Genomic DNA, 22,191 nt, shown 5'->3' on the forward strand with positions numbered 1-22,191 from the left:
CTCCAAGTGGAGAAACCAGAGGGGAGGAAACGCCCATGTATGTCAGAGATGATACAGCTCCGTTGTGGATCTGTGCTTCCTCCCTGTGGATATGATACAAATTACAACAATTGCATGACAAATCCATAGTCATAGTTTACACAAACAAAAAGACTAGGAAAACGTTCTCGAATGATTCTCTTTATTATAACATGAAATAATGTTATTTTATCAACATAAATTGCAGTACGAGATACAAAATATCCTGTGCCTGAAGAAATAAATGATATCTACACTGAGCAGAGGATCCTCTCAGACAGATGAACAGCTATCTTGTGCTTTGTAATTCATGAGATCCTCATACATTTCACCAGTCACCTTCTTAAAAAAAGGTTAATCTGTCGTCATTTATTTTCACGTAATATTTACAATATTTAGTTAATAAAACATACTTGATTAACTAAACACAGTATTGAAAATATGATTTTCAATCAAGTCATTATGCTTGTTGGAAAATATATCAGATGCGTGGAGATTGCGTTAAAACATCCATCGTATTGTCACAGTGTTAATGTTGCCAAAGCCGTACAACTTTAAAGAATGCATCTCAATTTGGCTGTCAATCATCAATACATCGCTTCACAATAAGTGCAATCACACTAACAGACACGTCTAGTTGCAAAAAATGACAGCTACATTACACCGATCTAAAAAGGTACAGTAAACTGCTTACATTTGCAAAAACTTTGTTTTAATCAAATAACAGTATAGTTATCTTTATATAAGGCTGCTATGATAAAGACTGAACATGTAGCGCTTCCATTTCCTGATTTGAACTTGGAACAGCTGGTATGCGTTCAATTGTGAACAATTTTGGCAGGCAACAGCAAGTCAAGAGCAGCATCTGTTTTCTAGTCCTGCGTCAGTGGATTTAACACCAACGGAGATGAACTCTTTAACGGCAACAGGTTGATAAAAATCTAGCTATGATGACAACAAAATTACAATTACTAGTTTCAAATGCTTTCAGCAATTAGTTTAGCAGTAACGAAACACTTCTTTGAGAACAACACATTACAAATACACACCATTTAACCCCCAAAACAAAACTATAATCTTTTTCTTTTGTGCAGGCCAAAGCAGATTAAATACGACTTCAGCAATTATGGTGAAATCTGAGTGGTGTTTTTCGACTGCGCGTGTGATCTCCAGTTTTGCTTGGATTTCCTACATTTCATTTTGTGTAAATGCCAAAAGGCGAGGGTATTGATGAACCTCGCGTGAAGGTGGTTTGCTTGTGCTCAATAATTTAACGTAAGAACAAATATCTTTTGGGGCGGCGTCAGTTCTTCGTAGAATTTGACTACCCGTGACAGGGACCACGCCCGATCCCACGCGAAGAGCAGGCGTTCCATGTATTCGCACATCTCATGTGTTTTTATTCCATACGAACCTCACAACTTGGCATCTAGCTCTTGATAACAGTTATAATACAACAGGTCTACAAACAGTAAGATTTGAAAAGTCAAGACACCTCTCCTCTTTTCTCATTAAAGGAGACCTATCCAAAATTAAATTAGTAGTTATGGTCCTCTTGAGTGCCTGCCCACCTATCATACCTGAATTAAAACCAGTGGTGGCTTTGCTCACGTTGTATTAGCACCACAAAAAGCAGGCTGGATTTGTACTAACTTGGCAGCACAGAAGCTGCACACTTGATCACAAGTCTCAAGCTCATCCTATGGTCAGCCTGGTCAGGGGGAAAAAAGTGCAGAACTGCCCTTGAAAACCAAGTGATTCCAATCAGTGAGTGATGTGGATATTCAGTTCGCTGTCATTCCTTATCTTTTGTGTACCTTAATGGAAGAATATTACAGACCTTATATTAAGACACCTGGGAACCATTTTACATGGAGACACCTGGCTGTTGGATTCCAACATTTGGATTTACAAACATGGCATGTGGTGCTTGTTTGAAAACTTCACTGCTAATAACACTACTCAGAATCTTTTCAGTTTCTGTGCATGGGTCAAATATAATAACCCACGATAACATCACCCTTAAGGTTTTATGGGGATTGCTTGTGCCACATTTGACAATGATTAACAATGCTTGTTCTGAACGAGGCAAACAAGTGTTAAACGTGTTCTGAGGTAGCAGGTGACTTGAAGTTAAGATAGGGCTCAAGAAAAAAAATACATCTCCTTTGCATAAGTACGTTAAATAAAGTTTCAATTTAGTTGATGAATTCATTCATAGGTGGAGGAACCCACAGCCATAGGTCATATATACAATGATATACATTAACGGCATGAATGGTTGCTTCAAATGGAGGTGCCTGTGAGCTACACTCTCCCTAAGTTACATTTTGGAACACCAAGTGGGTCTTGGCAAATGCTGAGTTGTGTTAGTATGTAAAGGAGTAGAGAAATGTAGCTGCTACTGAAGCCAAACAACAACAAAAACAGGAAGAACTTTACCAAATCTAAGGCAAAATGGATTCTCCCTATGTTTCCTTTTCTTTCTTGGCTTCCCGAGTGCTGCTTTGAAGGAAGTCGCTCCTGAGTAAGCGGTAAAACAGGATGATGTTCATGACCGTCATGATGGCCAGGCCTACGCTGCCCAACGTGTAAGCCATGAGGGGCACCTTGTCTCTGTTAAGCACCAGCCAGCGGGTCATCCAGGCCAGGGTGTTGATGCGGAACACCACGTAGGTGCCCAGGTTGACCATGCTGTTGACCCGGTAGACGGTGCTGGCAGCCTGGTTGGCCATGCGCAGGATCTGCCTTAGATGGAGGAACACAGAGTTGATCTCCACCAACAGGGCCACCACGGCGAAACCGATGTAGAGATGCGTCAACACAGACAAGCCGAAACAGGTGATCACCTTGGGGGAGACAAAGGAAGGCGCTGTGTTAGAGTACGGCAGAAAACAAAGAAAATGCAGTTGTACCTTGACTTAAGACTTGAATTCATTTTGTGACGCTGCCCGAAAACCCGCATGACAGACTCTCTCTACTCATTGAAATAAATGGAAAGGTCGTTAATCTGTTCCTGCGCCCCCAAAACACCCACATGTTTTTATTAGGAAAAATAACAACAGCACAGTATGACTTGATGAAAATATACAGAAGTAATTAAATAAATTATAAAGAATGAAACGGTATTGATTAACCGGCCGGCCAATATAAACATGCACATACATCTATATTAGTGCTGTCAAGCGATTAAAATTAATTAACTATTTATTATTAAAATTCTAATTAATCGTATAAAAAAATCTGTAATTAATTGTGCTTAATCCATTTTTTAATTCCCTAATTACTTACAATTAATCGCATTTTTATCTTGGAATGAATGTAAAATCACCAAAAATGGAGAATATATTAAATTCAAAGACTTCTAGTAGTTTGAATACGATCTAAACGGAGTCATCTTTTTTCAGGCATTTTTTTCTCAAAACTTATATAGGACATTTAGTTCTGCCCACATTCACCACACTCCAGCAGCATTGGCTTGCAAGGCCCTCTGAGATGATGTGCTAAAGATGTACAGCTAATATAGTGCAGTATTTGAATTTGGCTTTGCAAAGTATGAACATTATTGTTGAAGTAAATAAAACAGAGTGAACTGAGTTAAAATATTTAAATGCGTTATTTTTTTTAGATTAATCTCCGCTTTAACTTTGACAGCAATATATATATATATAGGTGCCAAACAAACAAAATAAATAAAGTCACTTGAATCATGCAGTGTAAATCCAGTTTAAGTTAAGCAAGTGTGCTGTTTTTTTCTATTTAAAAGGGTTTAACCTGCTTGTATGCTTATGATAATTAAGGATAAATATTGCTATGTTTAACAGTTAAATCATTTACTTTTGTAAGCTGGTTGTGGGTTTTAATTATTATTTGTAATTATAAACGAAGTTCAAATACATCTAGATATTAAAACAGTTGCAATGAACAACAGGATTTAGGGTAAAGGTTGTCTGTTGAATAACAACTAACACTAAACCCCCACAAGATGGCAGCATCGACAAGTCAATCAATTCAACAACACGCGCCTTCATGACGTGTGACCGAAACAATTTACGAAGGCAACATCCGATGTTTAAACCCACCCATCCACTCGCCAAACAGCGTGTCGTGAAATTGGCGTCATGGGACCAATTTAGACGTTACAAATGTAATCGAGTGATCCATAACAACTTGGGTTTGTCAGCATTGGCTTGCATATTCAAGCTAATATTTTACATGTGATTCGGAGTTTACATTGAAAAGGGGGCCTCTCCTTGGGACAGCAGCAAAGTGCTTCAGTTTCTCCATTTATAGACAGACTGTCATACCGTGGACTGGTGAACATCTCCCTTTCCAGCTTCATGCACGTTAAACATTCTTATCAGTCTTTCAATATTAGGTTTCCAGAGTTTTCTTTTTTTTATGGGTGTTGTATGAAGCAAGGTTGACTTCTGGCAATGCTTCTTGAAAATAAAGCACCAACACCTTCAATCTCATTACATTTACTGATTCCAGATTTACTGACTCCAGAGTCTGACTCTTGATTATTTTATTCATTAATTCAAGTTCAATGCCTGTTAACGCTAACTGTGTATCATGTGATTAACACATGAAAAGTTGTACCATGCCATAGCTGTTGATGTAATAACTTAAGTGAGTTTGATTGAATAGATTTCATTATGTCTCTTACTAATAATTAAACTAAAAAATGTTAATAACATAAAAAAACAAATAGTTTCATTCAGTGAGTTTGGTTACTATCAATAAATATATGAAAAATGGCTCAATATAAGCACTTAAATTGTCCAAACAAATATAAATTTAGTTATATCAGACAATTGAAATGGACAAGAGACTAAAGAAAAGAAAGTGTGGTCTAATGTTTTCCATGACTAAGTCGCTGGTGCTGTGGGACCACTTGACTTTGGCAGCAAAATAAATCACTAATGATTTGTGTTGTCGTCTACACAACATTTCTTTACGTAGATAACCACAACTGGGGGGAGGGGGGGAGCACAGACACGTGCTAGTCGCCCACATATAAAAAATAAAAATAAAAACAAACATGACTCACATTTAATAATATAGTAATTAACAGTCAAGGAGGAGTGACCTCACTTCTGAAATGAAAAATAATTCCACAATTGCTTCTGTTTCTTTAACGGTACACATCCAAACTTTTAACACTGTGGACTAGATGACAATGGCAACTAACACGTGCATTTATGAGGACAAACAGAGTGCCGCCGCAGGGTCACAACCAAAGGCTAAAGAGCAATGTGAATACGATGCAACACGGTTGAGCACGAAACAAAAGGCACATTGATGAGGTGGTCATTTTAGAACAAAAACATTGGAAGCCACCAGCACGTCTGGCTTCATTTTCAACTCCTGCAACTAGACGTATGCAAAGGTAGCATAAATAACTTTGTAGGTATTTACTGCACTGTATGTCTCTTTGCACTGGAACGGCGTCATCACTTTGCAAGAGGAGTCTCAATGAAAGCAGTTGGACAAATGGGTGTGGCTAAAACTTGGAACAGTTTTATGAGCAATGTTGACTGTAGTCGTTGAACAAAACAAATGAGGCAAAGGCAACATGACTGAAAAAGATCAGCAATGGCTGTAATTTATCGCAATCAAAAAAAAAAAAGGGGGGGGGGACTCTAAAGGAGAATTTTTATGAAAACGCGAAAGGTCCACATAACATCATGGCGTCACACAATTTTTAAATTACAAATACTGTGTTGTGAGGTGGCGTGTTTGTGAACACACAAGTGACTTGTCAAACGGTTTATAGCTTGACGGTGGTTATTCTTCCTTTTTGGTTATGTTGTTTGTGCACATTGCCAGCAGCCAATCACAATCTGCCATTCCTAATCTTGGTAGTTAAACACAGATAGACGAGTAGCTCTCAGGGCCATAGTGGAAGTGGCGAGGAATGTCGTTAACATCACACTCAAAAGATGTACCACAAAAGGGAGAAAAGTGGAAAATAGTGAGAGAAAAAATATTCATGCAGCTAAATTCTCTGTGTTGCTTCAAGAAGGCCTGGAAGCAATTCAGGGAGCTAAGAGGCCAATTTCTATCCTGCAGCTGCTCTTGGCCGCCCTCACAGAAGGGGAATCCCAGTAATTCTCAACTAGCTCCTGGAAACTGTTGGACATTTGGAATACTTAACATCAGATGCAACGTCATGTGTAGCGGGCGGCAAGTTCCAGACCCGAGTCTTCAGTGGGTCTTTAGTGACCTAATCCGCGCCATTGCGTCACTAAATAAAGTACAAAAAATGCAATATAACCATGGCATATGTTCAAACGGCAGAGCGCGTTCATAAACGGTAACTAAAAACAACTTTTCAGATTCTAGAGTCTTCCTTCCAAGTACCGGCTGAACCAATCAGAAGCCATACAAGCTAAACCAATGAGAGGACGGAGAAGCTCACTCGTCGCAAGGCCTGTGATGAGGCGTTCCGGAGGTGAATCGCCAATGTGTTTGGCTAAAAAGAAGAACCAGCGATATAAATGGTGCGTTTGAGGTCAACGCCTGCGCTTGAGGTTCTGAAGCCGCCATTGGCCAAAATAATACGGTAACACACCGTAGCTGAAATGTGATCGGGTGGAAAAAAAAAAAAAGAAAGACTAGGATAAATGATAATGCTAATTATTTGCAGATGAATGCCGTTTTGTTTCTCAGTCACAGTCCTCGACACACTTGTTCTGGCATTGTTATATATTGTGCCCTTCTTTTGTTATTGAAAAAATGTTTCAGGAAATTGATTGATGCCGAAAACTGCAGTGATTCGGATTAAGACTAACATACCTTAGACTTTACGCTTCATCGATTTTTGCTGTGACATTTGTGAACAGCAATTTTGTTGTTGTGCTGACATTCTTGAGTGTTTTTGGTGTCATGTGCGTTTGTAGTGTTGATTGTTTTGAGTATAGTGCTGTGATTTGGGTTATTTGCTGATTTTTGATTGTGATATACTATTTGACATAAGTTAAAAGAGATTTTAGTTTGAATGTGATCTTTTTAACTATATACTGGGACTGTTGCAGCCAAAGACACTCTACTTGTATTTTCTTCTTGTGGGCTCACTTCAACGTTCTCAGGACAGGACCGACTAGTGTGTCCAACTTCAAGCAGGACACATTCGTCGCAATGATGTGAACTGAGTCAAACGCAGGATGAGAAGACTTGCATTGGAGGCATGAATACGTAACCAAAGAAAACAACCGAACAATCATCACAGGTCCAATGAGAATGTTTACGACCTTCATTATCAAAAGATAAGACAGGACAGGATAGCCTGATAAGGAAGATTAAAAAAAAAAAAAGTCAGTCACAAATCCTTGGAAGACTAAGGTCCATCCAGGTATGTTTTTGACAAGTTTCAGCTTGTTGCCAGGTTGCTGTTCTGCGTTAGTTGCATCAATATGGAATAGTGGGACAAATTATTTGCGGTTTAGTAGATATTAAAAGTGTACTCACCTCTATGCAAACCAGGAATTTGTGATATAAAAAAAAAAAAATTCAAATAAATCATTTTAATCCTTTAAACTAATTAACATACAGTCTAACCTGTATAACTCACTAAAAAAAGTAAAACCTTTAAGCATGGGGAAGTAATAATCAAAAGTTTAGGTATGCGTTTCCACAATTTTAACGAATCATATTCATAATCATGTCACCATTAAAAATGCCTTTGATTAGCTGCAAATAAAGTCTAGACGTTCTTGTGGGCTTTCGCAGACATTTTTTTGTATAGTCACATCTTGATGCACAAGCCATGGTCCGCTGGAAGTTTCCACAGCATCAGACGGAATTTCATTGTTCAAAAGGTATCAGTCAAGTACAAAAGGAATTCTATTGAATTAAATACACCATGGAACACAGTGAAGTGAAGAAAATAAGGCGCAACACCAACAATTGGAGGTCCTCCAAAACGGAATAAACAACAAGGAAACTGTTCAGGGATGCTGCCAAGAGGCCATAGGCAACACTGAAGGAGCGACAGGAATTTCTGGGAAGGGCTGCTTGTTGAGTACATGTGACAACATTCTCCAGTCATCTTCATATTTCCGTGCTATGCGGGAGGGTGCCATTTTACAAAGAAAATTAAAAAACTGCAAATCTCCAAAACAAATGTGGAAAATTTTAGAGGTTGAATTTTTAAGCATGAATCCAAAAGGTATGTTTGGCGCAAACACAACACAGCTTCTAACCAAAAGAACACCAAACCAACAGTAAAGCGCGTTAGAGGCAGCATTGTGTTCATTGCTGATTTCCCCCCCGCCCCAACTGGAACTGGGGCCTTAGTCACGATGGAGGGAATTATCAACAGTTCCAAATTCCAGTCATTGTCAGCAAAAAAACTTCAGGCTTCTGTTAGTAAGCATTTTCAAAATGCCAGGAAAAGCTTACTAGAACATCTGAACTTCATTTGGGGTTAACCAGAGCCACTTGAAATTGTGAGCTGAGTCCGATATCGCATAAGTTGAGATGGACTTTTTCTGCAATGGCACTACTTGAGTGTTTAACACCTGTCACTCACTACTCCCGCCCTGTTGGCTTTTTTTTAAATTTTTTTTTTATTACATGTCACACCACACACAGAGATCTGAAAACGATCATGATGCAAATTAGTGAATAATTTCACTGGGTGGAAGCGCAGTTACAAATCTCTGTAAAATAGGATGAGTTGACGTGCACATGAGTACTATATGTCACAAGCCAAATTAAATTGCAAACCACAACACTAGTACACACAACACTTCTAAACAATCAAACGCAAACGCTCCAAGCTCAATGGCTACAAACTCTTGAATAGCATCACGGGTGGGGGACCAGCCCGTGTTTGCTTGTTGCCTTGAGAGAGGTCATCAGGGAAAAAAAAAGTTGGAGATGAAACAAAGCGGAAGCAAAAAGGAGGGATGGCAACCAAGCAGCCTCTGCTTAGAAACTGTAATGATTAAACTAGAGTTTCAAAAGCCACGCATCAATCTCGAGGACGGAGGGCGGCGGTGGCCGTGACTGTGATCATGCGACTTGAGTTAACTGCTGTCGCCTGACAGCGAGTCACGTTAAAGTCACGGGCATATTTGGATGGAATTCACCGGATGAGCCTTAAAGTGATCATGCAACATATTTGCGCAGTTTATCACATTGTAGAGCAAACGTTCTCCTCTCTTACAGTGGAGCCCTAATACTTGTAATAACACACTCGAAGAGACCACAAGAAAAGCGCGCTCAGTGGAGCACACTATTCTCAACTGCTTCTATGAAATTAGGATTCGAGCCACGAAACAAGGTGCGGTTCCCCCACCTTGTCTGTCAGCAAGCTTTAAATGAATAAACGCCACCACAAACTGCTCATACGTCAACTGTAAATGAATACCGCCTCTTTTCATTGAATTAATTAACATTTGGCTTTTCCCGTTCAGAGCCTGTTTGGTATGCATGGCACATAACGTGTTGGGCTGTGTGACGCATCCGCGGCCTGCTAAAGACAAACAAGACTAGCTTGCTCAGGTCTGTGCGCCGGAACCAGGCATGTTGACTCTCTTGTATTCCAATTCCAATTGACTTGACAAGTGCAAGTGTGTAACAACTTCTGTGTTTCGTTGCTTGTGTTCTGAGTCATACACGCATTGATGAGTACATTTTGGGTTTGTTTTTTTTCGGGTTAGATTATAACTGCAGATGGCATTGTACACCAGTTAACACAGGCAACAGAGGTTATGTTCACAAAAACTCTCATTTGAAAAGTACAAAGCTACTAAACCGATATTGGATGGGTGCCAAGGAAGAACTTTTGGTGCAGACCTGGCTAACTAACGGCTGCTCAGCATAAATAAGTGCACGATGTTTGTAAAGTATTTTTTATCCATTTATCAGTGGATGCAAAAGGTTCTCCAACTTTTGTTGAATTCTTGGAAGCTACATTGTAGTAGTAGAACGTTAATTAATTTGTTACGAAATGACTGTTTGCGCACATTACTAAACATTATATCAAAATTACAAATGTGATTTTGAATGGAAACTAACGGTTTTTGACAAATATGTTGGGGGATGGACCCGTTAATGGTAAACACTATTGCACCGAGGAAACCATTGGACTTTTAAAAACATTAGGCATTTTAATAATGATCCCCAGATTTTCAGTTAATAATAATAACACATTTTAATTTGTAAGAGAGTAACAATCAGGATTCAAATTAGGATTGTCCGTCTTACTGTCACTGTCGCCATGACACAGCCTGTAACAAATACAAACACAATTGCAACGAATTTGAGACGTGCTAAACATAATTTAAGAACAGAATACAATAATAGGAAATCATGTTGAACATATAAATAATTAAATACACTACAAAGACAGGATATTTATTGTCCCCCAAAACTTGTTTCTAGCAAATAATCATTAATTTGGAATTCTACAGCCACAACTTGTTCCAAAAAAAACTCGGGCGTGGCAAAAGAAGACTGAGAAAGTTGAGGAATTCTCATCAAAAACCTGTTCGGAAGATCCCACAGGTGAACAGGCTAACCGGGAACAGGTTGGTGCCATGATTGCATATTGAAAGGAGCTTCCCTGAATCGCTCCGTCATTCGCAAGCAAACACGGGTCGAGGCTCACGTCTTTGAGAAGAACTGCTTGAGAAAATAGTCAAACAGTTTAAGGCCAATGATTCACAACGTACAATTGCAAGGAATTGACGCCGAAAACCAACACTGAATGCCCGTGACCTTTGACCCCCTCAGGCAGCACTGCATCAAAATCCGAAAACAATGCGTAAAGGATATCGCCACGGGCTCAGAAACACTTCAGAAAACCAATGTTAATAACTACAGCTCGCTGCTTGGTGCAAGATGTTTTGAAGCGGTCTCAGAATACGGCGGGCAGAGAGCACTGTGGGTAAGATACGGAGTAGGGTTACAACTCAGAAATTTGGATGGGGGTGTACGTATTTGTGGAACGCCACTCAGGAAGCTGGGGGTTTGGTGTCGGGGTGTGTTTTCTTCACAAGGGAGCCTGAGGTTCAAGCGGACGCCAGATGTCTCTCCTCGAGTCTAGGTCAACACACCGAAAAATCAGAGGGAACCCGAGGGGTTCCGCACTAAAGGGATCAGACGGCTGAGAAATAAACACATTCATCACATTGTTTTCCACGCAAAAATGTCCACATTCCCTTCCTCATTCTGTGAAATGTTTTTTTTCCCGTCATGCTTCACTATGTGTTGAATCCTAATCTAATAGTAATGCAGTTGGGTAAAAACATGACTTCACAGTCAGCAAGACAAATGATTGTTAAGACGTGTTAATAGCAAGGCGGAGAGCCATAAGAAGATAAGACATATCTAAAAACATTTGATTGTGTAAGAAACACCTGGCCTAATGTATCTTCCTCACGATATCAAGCAAGAATGAACTACAAGGAACTTCACTCGGAATATGCTAATGTTAAGCATACAATACAGTTTTAGCCAACATTGACTTCTGTCTCGCATCGCAGTTAAAAAATGACTAAATGAACATTCAACAATGTTTGGTTTTATATCCAGTTTAACCAGCGTCTTTTAATGGACGGCGTTGGATGGCGAAGATTCCTTTGTATACCATTTCTGTATATGTGGATTATGCGAGACAGCTCTTGCAAATATCCATTTTAAGAACTGGAAAATTCTACTCCCATCTGACGTTGCGACCAGATGACCCTGCCACATGAAGAAGTATGTCCAAACCAATTTGGAAACATGGAAAAAAAAAAAAAAAAAGCCAGAATTGGGAAAAACTGTTTTTCTAAAAATAGAGAAAGGAATGAAGAACTGGACTCAAAAGGACTGACAGGAACGTGATGATTGATGATGCAGTCTGCTTATCAGTTCTGCATCCTGTAGGGCATGGTCTCATCGGATTTCTGACTGTCCCGTGTGTATGCAGTGATGTCTGCTGGTGCCGGTTGAGGTCAACATGCATAATAATCAAATCAGAGGCGTGACAGAGGTACAACGATGCCAATGCGCCGGTGAGCGTGATGTTTAACACCCGACACTCGTTTGCTATGTTTCGTTATGTTAAAAGCCATTGCGGCTGATGTCATCACGCATCGAAGTTTTTCATTGTACAGAACCGCAGTGCTTCTGAGAATTCGGTCTGAAAGGGACAGATGAGTAAATCCCAGCTCGACCAATTATGCCTCTGATGCATCATTTGGCCAGTGTGAAAGATGCTTACGGTTCACGAGGTAACACATTCATAGCCCTTAAAATGCAATACATAAAGACTACTACTTGATTTGAAGGAATGCTACAGAAAGTGCAGAAGAGTACTAGATTTTTGAGTATAGTATTGGACCTCAAACAGCCCAAAAACTGCTCACACTCTCTGTTCTGCTTGAGGAGTGTGAGCTTTGGGCTCATTCCTGCAAGAAAATGTAATTTAGACTAATAAAAGCGGGATGACACAAATTTCTGGAGGCAAACGTGGTTCGAACAAAGACACATAAAAAAAAAAATAAAAAGAAAAAAAAAATCACATGTGAGTCGCAATCAGTGACATTAAAAATTGTTACCTAATCCAGCAGAAGGGCCATTTGTATAACCATAACTATTAAGTGTGCATTCCACAAAACAGTGAGATGACCGTCGTTATCTGGCAGCGAGATGTCAGAATATTTATTTTATAGGAGTATTTTTTTTTTCTGGAAGAACCCTTGGCTATTTGATTGGGTTCAGATTTGTGAAATATGATTGTTGCATGATCACCTTCGGTTCCTCGTCGAAACCATCGTAAATAAAAATATACTAACCGCTACTCACACTGAGGTCATTGGTGATCAGCCTTACTTAAAACACATACTTTTGACATCCCTACAAAATTAAGGACAAACTAACCAGACATCATTTTACAAACAAATCATCATGTAATGGCCATCAAGATGGCTCTCAAATTGCAATAAAATGCAAAATACCCTCCAGTCAATAGGAAAGGCTTAAAGAATTTAATGGATTTTTTTTTTTCATGCGAGTATTTGTCCTGGCTTGAAACATCAGGAATTACCCACTCTCACCACAAGGCACCTCGCAAATTGCTCAAGACAAAAACGGCAACTTTCAAGACTACTGTAGATGTTATGAGGACTTTTGTTTCTACTTATACATCGTGTTTTCACGACCAAATACACATAGTGCCAAAACAATTGCTTTATATGAAATAAAGAGAGGGACATTAAAATGCCAATAAAAACATTTCAGCTGAGGCGCAGCATTCATTTAATATTCTGCGATAATGTGCTGATGTTTCCATGCTTGGAAAGAAGAACCCTAATTAACCTTCACACTAACCCAGACGACACTTCCAGGGTATCATATGATGCGTTTAGTTGTGTTGGCAGTCCAAACGTAACTTGACTGTACAAATATTGCCGATCCTCCGGTTTAGTTAGCTACTCACTGACGATTCTACGCTATTGCTGTTGCACTATAGCTGAAGGAAAACTGGGAGCAAATGTGAATAACAGTTGGGGGGGGGGGCACTTGGCTGAAAGCAAAGTCTCATCCCTTCATCGCTCTGGTGACAATCTGCAGCCAGCTGGCACAACCAAAGCCCCCATTCATGGCCTTGCAGAAGGGGAAGGAAAGAAATGGGACAAGCGATCGTCTTTTAACCCAACAACGAGATGGTGCTGAAGCACGCAACCGCAAATCTTTAAAAACATTTTCATAAAGGTATGCAATTATAATATTTGAAATTTGTATTTACGGATAGGGATATGAATTAAAAACGAGTTCTTTTGGAGAACTGGTTGCCATTAATTTGATTCTCGAAATCGTTTGTTGGGTCCCATACAGTTCATCTTATGGATTCCTCTTCAGACACAAATGAGTGATGATGACATCATGTGCAAGAAGTGTGAAGTTCTACTTTTCCAACATGTTTTCCAACATTTTCTATTTAGGGCCCAGGCACATATGATGCAAAGCCATTTTGAAATTGCTCTTCATAGCTTTCATCAGCTAAAGAAATCACCTTTTTTGTAGTCTATTTAATTCGCTGAGTACCAGGCGCAACTAGTCATTTTTCTAACAGGAGTTCATTCTTCTTTTGTTAGGGTTTAGATTTGGAGAATTTGAAGGTTGCATCAGCACCTTATGCCCTTCGCTAAAACCATTCATCCATTTTCTCTCACGCTTGTCTCCATGAGGCTCCAGGGTAAGCTCGCGCCTATCACAACAGACTTTGGAGGAAACCGCTGGGAGAACATACAAAGCAGAGATGCGAACGCTGAATCTCAAAACGTGGAGACCAACGTGCAGAACCCGACCATTCAGTTTATTTAAATAACTGGCTAAACCAGAAATTTTTGGGAGGGTTTTGAGGTACGTGAAAACTGTGAAGGTACTTGAAGTATATGCGTTTGGTGTACTAGTTGTCCCATATACAATCCTAAAAAAAAGAGAAAAAAAAGTAAACCATGACTATATTAGAAGAAAATTAAAGAGAAAGGGCAACTTACAATTGGCGGTTATAAATTATTACGGTTATAAATTCCAAATAAGTTGACACATGAGGTCAATGGAATGCTGAGCTAATCCAACCTGTTGACATTGATAACATAGATGCGTTGGCAAGAAAATAAAAGTTTGACTATGTCAAGGCAAAAAGTGCCTGTGGGAGCAGAGGGAGGGGGGGCGGTGTTAACGCGTTTCACAACGATTGTCGCTTTGTCCCTCCCTCACTTGTTCTTTGTAACAGGACAAGAAAGACGGGTATTTTGTCTATGCCTCGTCTACGCAGATGGGCCTGCTGGAACTTTGGGATGACAGCCTCGTTGTGTTTTATTTATATTATTGCTGTGTACAACTAGATTGCCCTCGTCCAAACCTCACGTTGACCCTTCATGCAACCCAACTTAAAGCAGAGCTTAAGAGCTTATTGTGTTCAAAGACTTACTACAATATGATGCAAGGCCAGCTCCCAGAACTGACTTAACTTCTGGTATTTCACCATGTCAAAGAGGTCATAGATGAAGTAACCTGTTGGGACAGAAAGCATAGAGTCAACATGAATTTCACGATTATCTTTAGTAGTTGGTTCACTGATAAAAACAGGAAATTCACTGTCACGACATCTGCTATGGGCATATCAAGGCAATCTAGGGGGACCCTGCTTCCATGACAACCATAATGGCAACCAAGATGCGTCTTGGAGAGCGGAGCTATTCATATCCACCGACACCCACCCACCCCCTCACCGCCACCAGCCGTATCCATGGTGACAGCTTTTCAGAACGCTGTAAAAATAATGGAGTGGTAAGGATGAAGGCGGCGTAGTGTGGGCGAGCGGGGTCCTTTTATGAGGGCAAGAATGAGGCCCATTATGTTGGAAACATGACACTATGTTTTGCTTTATTCTCACCTTGAAACGTTACGAAGGGTTTAGGTCCACCCTAAAATCTGTACGTCACTGCAAACCAGGAAATAGGACCTCTACACCAGTCCATTGAGAAAATATTCAGACACCCTTCAATGTTTTCATGTTGCTATGTTGACATGGGAAAACTGCCATATCATTCACTGTGAGCATTTTCCAAGCAAGTTGCTCATATTGGACTCTTCTTTACTACGAAACAGTTTGTTTCAATTTTCTTCCTTTATCTAGTAATCGGCAGAACATGAGTAGGTTTCACCAAAACATTGGTGTCCGACCAAAAAGCCAGACAAAACGAGCTTTTAGCGAAACAGACTAAACAGAACAGTGACATTGACGCTGATAATTTTCGTTTTTGTGATGCCCCAAATGATAACAAAAAGAAATGATCACAACAAACTTTCCACAACCTACTGCGACACATATTCCATTTATCCAATATATCAACATTAGTGTAACATGTCTAAACTTGTCTGATTTCAAATGTGTTGGCATTACGCTCCCTTATAATCAATGTAACAAATTCACCCCCTAATCATTATCTTCTTCTCAAAAGCTGTGCTGAGATCATAGCTATGGAGGAACATTAGCGGCCAATTCATCGACTGTCTTTAATGGGACCAGAAAATCTCAATTGCGGTTCATCCTGGTGCACTTGCAAACTGCCCACAATGTATTTTAAAATGACTTCATCCATCCAGCCAACCATTTTCTCTAGCACTCGTCTTCAAGAGTCACAAGTGAGATAAAGCCAACCCCAGCTGACGCTGGACGAAGACTTGTCACTGGTCAATTGCCGGACACATAGGCACATAGAGCCGTGGAAAATAATGAAAGGACTACAATGTTTTCTTTAATTTCTTCTTCATTTTAATGTCTGGTGCCACTAAAATGTGAGACGAAGCTGATTTATCAAAAGAACATGCAAACTCAATATGGAAAGGCCAGTGCCGAGATTCAAATCCAGAACTGTGGGACAGACATGCCAACCGCTATTCATCATGCTGCCCGTTTTTCTTCCATTGTAGCAAATATCAATCAATAGCAATTATTGCTCATCAAAATCCTGTGATAATATTGTACTGTGAGGGATATCAATATTTTAAATGAGTTTAGCATGAGTCTCCAGCATCCCAATGGAGGAAAAATTAGAAGGGTATCCAAATATTGCTGAGGCCGGAATAATGTTTCTGTGCATGATCAGCAGAGGAGTCAGACAGTTTCCACTGACTGCCATCCAAACCATGACTGGAGCAGTTGGCTGAAAAAAAAAAAAAAAGGATTCGATGGGGCCTTTTTCCTCTCAAGGTCTCACATGATGCTTAACTATTTAGTGTCTTTTACAGCTAGCCTGGACACATTGTCAGTCATCAGAATCATCAGCTTTAAGTTCCACCATTTATTCTCCAGTACGATTTTTTTTAGAAGGAGCGACTACTGGAACAATTCCGAAGCTAGGACAGTAAATGTGTTCTGTGACTGGCAAGTATAAACATGACAGATCAAACTATAACTCCTGAATGTCTGCCTTGTGGTTACATCTTGTTTAATGCAATTACCTAAGAGACGAGCACACCCATGAGGAGAGAACAGATGCACATATTAACAGTAACACGAACTGGATTTGTCCTTAAAATGGCGGCGGTTTCTCTAAACAAGGTCTTCTTTCACTCAGCAGTGAAGTATTGATGAAATGCCATTACAATGTGGCATCCCACCAATTGCATGTGGGGTCAACTCCAAAATCGAGCGCAACCTCAAAAATCACACTACAATTGTTGAGGGAGGCCAAACTGTCCAAACCAGCGACTTCTTGCACTGTTGTTGCCCCCGTGACATCACGTAAGTGAGTGGGGGGTGACGTGCGGTGCCACAGACCGGTCATAAAGCCTTCCATTGAGGCACACGTCTCAGCAGCGCACTTCACTCTGCCAGTTTCCAGGGCTGGGCTTCTTGACGGAATGTTAAGCATCCTGGGAATTCTTGGGGGAGCCCAAGCTGTGTGGCACGCGGCCAAATAAGCAGGGGCAGCCCTTAAACTCTTGAAGGATTAATTGGAAAATAGCAACAGATGCTATTTTAAGACTGTGGACAAGCAAGTGGACTCTGGTTTGGCAGATTGTTTTTTTTTTTTTCAAGGAAAACAAAAAACAATTCGAGAACATCACAGAACGGCCTAAGCAGATCATTTCAAATCCAGAACCTTTTTGCCGTGAGCTAACCACTTCATCTTTGTATGAGACAAACGGGGCCAAATTTGATTTACAAACATCAACAAGTGAGTTGAAATGGAGTTAATCAATTTTATTTTCGCGAATACTGTATCGATCAAGAGATTGTCTTTTTGGGATAAACACACACGTATGAAGGTCTTACAAAAAAAAAAAAAAAGTAGTGCTCACTAAACATCTGAAGTGATTTGTTATGTAAACACACTGTACATAGCAAATTTCGCAAAGCACATTTTATGCTAAAAAGACTATTTGGTCCCATTTAACCGAATAAAAGAACACAGTATTCAGAGTGAAGTATTCAGTGTAAAATTCTCAAATTACATTTTTGGCTGAATAGTTTACTAGAATCAGATATAGTCTTCTTAGAGTGAAATGTACTCTACGTAATTTATTGTGTTTATTTCTGCTTTCATTTTGTACATTTGGTCAGTATTTTCTACCCTCTTTTACGATGTAATATTATGACAGGATTCGGACTGGCATGCTGGGTTTGGATCTCAGCTCCTCATGCATGTTCTTCTGGTACTTGTGTGGGTTTTCTTTGAACAGTTTAGCATCCTCCCACACTCCAAAAACATGCATGTTAGGCCCGCAACTCACCGCACAATGCAGCCAAAACATACAAAACTGTTGCGCAAAGTGTGGTTCGGAGTGGCTGACCGTCTGCAACTGGTTTTGTGGTGAGTCAAAAATGGAATGTACGGTATATTAGGGCCCCCAAATTTATCGCGTTAACGGCCGGTAATTAATTTTAGTAATCGAGTAAAAATATTGGACGGATTTAACACATGCGCAAAATAACCCGCCCATGCATCCCAAAATACTACGCAGAAGTGCAGTGAGCGGACAGTGTCTCAATCATCTCAAACAATGCAATATCGAGATCGTCAAAGTTTTCTTTAAAGGGCTCCCCCGACGCTGAAGAATCAGCAGCATATTAGAGTAAACAGGCCACACTAACCAGCGCTGAACTAGTGAATAAAAAAGCGTTGCGTCTACGTCAAGTTCCCGAAGTATTTGCAGCTACTTGAATGCTTGGCGAAAAGTTAGCTTGTGCAAGACGCGAACGAGCCCTAAAGCGAGATGCATAGTCGGGAAAGACTCAAAATAAGAGCTTCGATGTCAGTTAACTTTTAACTGAAGTTTGACTAAAACCGCGTTAGGGGAGAGAGCTAGCAGCTATCATCAAAAATGTTGTATTTCAATCAAAACGTATCTAGACATAAAATAATGGCTACATTAGCAATTTAGCAGGCGCTCTAAGACCAGAACACAGAAAAGGCTGATGTCTGCCATAATGAAGAGCGCAATGTCAAACATGTATTAAATATTTATAATCTCATCAATGTTATTTGCACTATTTTGCACCACAGAGTACTGAGTTTTACACAATAATAGGTCTCAAAATAATATTTGTAATCAATTTAGCTCTGCTAAAGGATCATGTTTTATATTTATGTATACGTTTCGATTTATGTACAAGGAAAATGTACATTAGTACAAAATGTAAAACAATTTCGGGTATAAAAATGCATTTTCATATACAGAAAAACACAAATACAAAATTATATCTCACGGCAAGTACTACAGTAAGTCTTGCCTACCATTTTAACAACTTAAAAAAGGACTGCCGCCCTCACAAAACACCTTTATTGTCCTTGCATTTTTGCAACGATAACAATTATTGTTTTTAATGGTGCAATGGAATTTTCTGTCATCTTTGCAAATAATGTCACCGTACAATGTGAAGAAAAACGCAAATAAAATCATAATATCTGTCAGAAAAATCGCAATACAATTTCTCCTAAAATCATTCATCCCCAGTGGACACATGCATGTGTGTTTGTAAACATGGGGGGAAAAAACAGGTTGGCCCTCTAGGTGGGGATTCAGATGGAACAATAAATATGCACGTGGTGATTTGCACTCATGGCGAGAAGGAATTCAAGTTCCACCGCTGCTATTCAAGTTTAAATTGCCATCTCAACGCAAAGCATGCGTTTATTGTCTGTGTGTATGCATGTATAAAATATTGCCTCGTTCAGGGAGAGTTTGAACTGCAATTAATTTTTAAAATGTGATTAACTTGATTAAAATGTATATTCGTTTGACAGCCATATATATATATATATATATATATATATATATATATATATATATATATATATATATATATATATATATATATATATATATATATATATATATATATATATATATATATATATATATATATATATATATATATATATATATATAAAGATGTCCTTTATTAGTCCCACAATGGGGAAATTTGAGGTGTTACAGCAACAAAGATATAGATCACAATATATATCTATATATATATATATAGATATATATAGATATATATATACAGACACAACCCAGCCAACTTAAGGTGAGAATTTACAGTCTTCAATGAACTTGACATGCATGTTTTTAGAATGTGGGAGGTAAGACAAGTATCAAGTGAAAACCCACAGGAAGACCCACAACCTCAGAACTATGAGGCAGATGTGCTAACCCCTGGACTGCTATTCTACCCATTATGTTAAACACAAATAAGTACATTTTAAAAGTACGGTAGAAAAGATATTGGCTGTGTGTGTGTGTGTGTGTGTGTGCACCCCATCGAGGAACATATGACGGGTTTCATGCTGCCTTTTGGTCACATAAAAAATATAAACCGTGAGGGCACACCCAGGCTGAAATTACATCATCAACACGAGGTACACACCCAACTCGTTTTGGATCAGCCCATGATCGTTAATTACTCACCAATTGAAAAAGACACCAATGCATGAGAAAACACGGAGTGTGTTTCTATCAAATCTTCAGCCATCTCTGGTTGCAGGAAAAAGCTGAAAAACATATAGAGCAGTCAGGTGATGTCTCATATATATATATATATATATAGATATAGATATATATATATATATATATATATATATATATATAAACTACAAAGTGAGTCTTATTACCAAAGCACTGCCCATATCGCGGTGACGAGACTGTGCACGAAGGACGTCGAGATGTTTCTCCATTTATAAGTATTCCTGCTGGCGGCTTCCGGCACAGGTAGTCTGTCCACTCCGGTGTTGAAAGATCGGAAGAACCCGTAGGATCCACCAATGGTGAGAAGCACCGAGCTCAGCTCCATGGCCCCAAAAACGCGTAAAGAGCGCGGAGTTGACGGCCAAATGCACTTACTGTGGCCCCGGTCGCCGTTTCGACCTAGTTCTTGTCAAGAGAAGCGCCAAAAAATCACATGCCCGTATAGTCACGCTCACACACGCTTGCGAAGGGCCGAAAGGTCGTTTGTTTTAATCTGTTCTGCAGTCCAAAAAAGAAAAACGTGTTGAAATGACGTGAGTGGGTAACGCGGCGCGCGTGAACTGGAGGCGTTACGTGCCTTGTGCCTCCGTGTTCTCAGGCAAACACCCAGCTAGAGATGAATAGACCGGATCGCAAAGGCGTCACGACTTGTTCAGTTGTGAAACAGACCCTGTTGTAAAATCTCACTCGTAGCTTGTGTAACTTTTTGACACCAAGCGAAACCAAACAGGGTGCTTCTCTCCGCCCTACTACAAGGGGGCGCGGCCACGAGCAAGCATGTCTTGTGCCGCGTTCAGGATCCTCCCGAAAAATCCAGACAATGTGTTTGCGCGTACTGTTCGACACTACAAGTATTATTATTATGAGGGAGGGGGGGCAAGTTTTTTTTTTTTTTAGATAGTACAGAAATAAAATTACACGAATATATAGTTTTATTCATTGCTCATGATGAAATAATGACTTGTTTTACAAACTAACATTTTTTATTCACGTTTGTATTGTATTATTTTTAAATAATTTAATTAGAACCAATTAACCAAGTATTTGAAAAAGTGGACAAAACAAGTTAAATGTGTTGTAAAAACTCTGGCTCCAAGTGTGTACCGTTAAGGCCAAGTGAGGTGTGTGGAGTGCCCGTGCGTGAGTTGTAGCCGATAGCGTAAATGTGCATTTAATAAAGCCATATATATATAATAAATCCATTAAATGCTAATTTCATTAATAATATATACGTACACTTAACTACTGAATGAAAGAATACGCTCGCTCTCTCCACTAAGGAAAAAAAGTAGGGAGCACAAAATGCAGCTGTTTTTCATAAAATGGACTCACCAACAGTTCTGATCTCATATCTAAACTGGGGCATCAACATCATATACTGGTTGGCGTGCCTCAGTAAAGGGTTACAGCTCCAGCTGTTGAAAAACGTACTATATAAATAAAGTTTTATTGCATATAGTTGTATAAAATTGTTTCCAAGTATGACATTTACAGTGTTGCAGCATCAGCCAGCCATTAACACCCAGCTGTTCAACAAAGCATAATAAACAAGTATACTTGTACTTGTCAGTGGCTGAAATTTAAATGTGATTAATAAATGGAAAATTAATGATAAACAAATAAAACAATAAAGTGAACTTGGGGAATTAGGGGGAAATGTCTAAATTGTTGAAACTAATATAAAAATAT

General features: G+C 39.4%; 1 protein-coding gene across 1 annotated transcript; it reads right to left on the reverse strand.

Moving 5' to 3' along the window:
- Positions 1-164: 164 nt before the first annotated feature.
- Positions 165-21,299, reverse strand: tlcd2 (TLC domain containing 2). The gene is made up of 4 exons (XM_088301426.1): positions 20,649-21,299; positions 20,446-20,528; positions 14,957-15,039; positions 165-2,867 (listed from the first exon to the last, which is right to left on the reverse strand). Exons 1-4 carry the CDS (start codon positions 20,825-20,827, stop codon positions 2,487-2,489), a joined length of 726 nt encoding a protein of 241 aa, XP_088157552.1. The 5' UTR covers positions 20,828-21,299; the 3' UTR covers positions 165-2,486.
- Positions 21,300-22,191: the final 892 nt, after the last annotated feature.

This window comes from Idiotropiscis lumnitzeri, chromosome 7 (genome assembly GCF_059441095.1).
Source record: "Idiotropiscis lumnitzeri isolate Australia: NSW breed Sydney's pygmy pipehorse chromosome 7, RoL_Ilum_1.0, whole genome shotgun sequence".
NCBI classification, from domain to species: Eukaryota; Metazoa; Chordata; class Actinopteri; order Syngnathiformes; family Syngnathidae; genus Idiotropiscis; species Idiotropiscis lumnitzeri.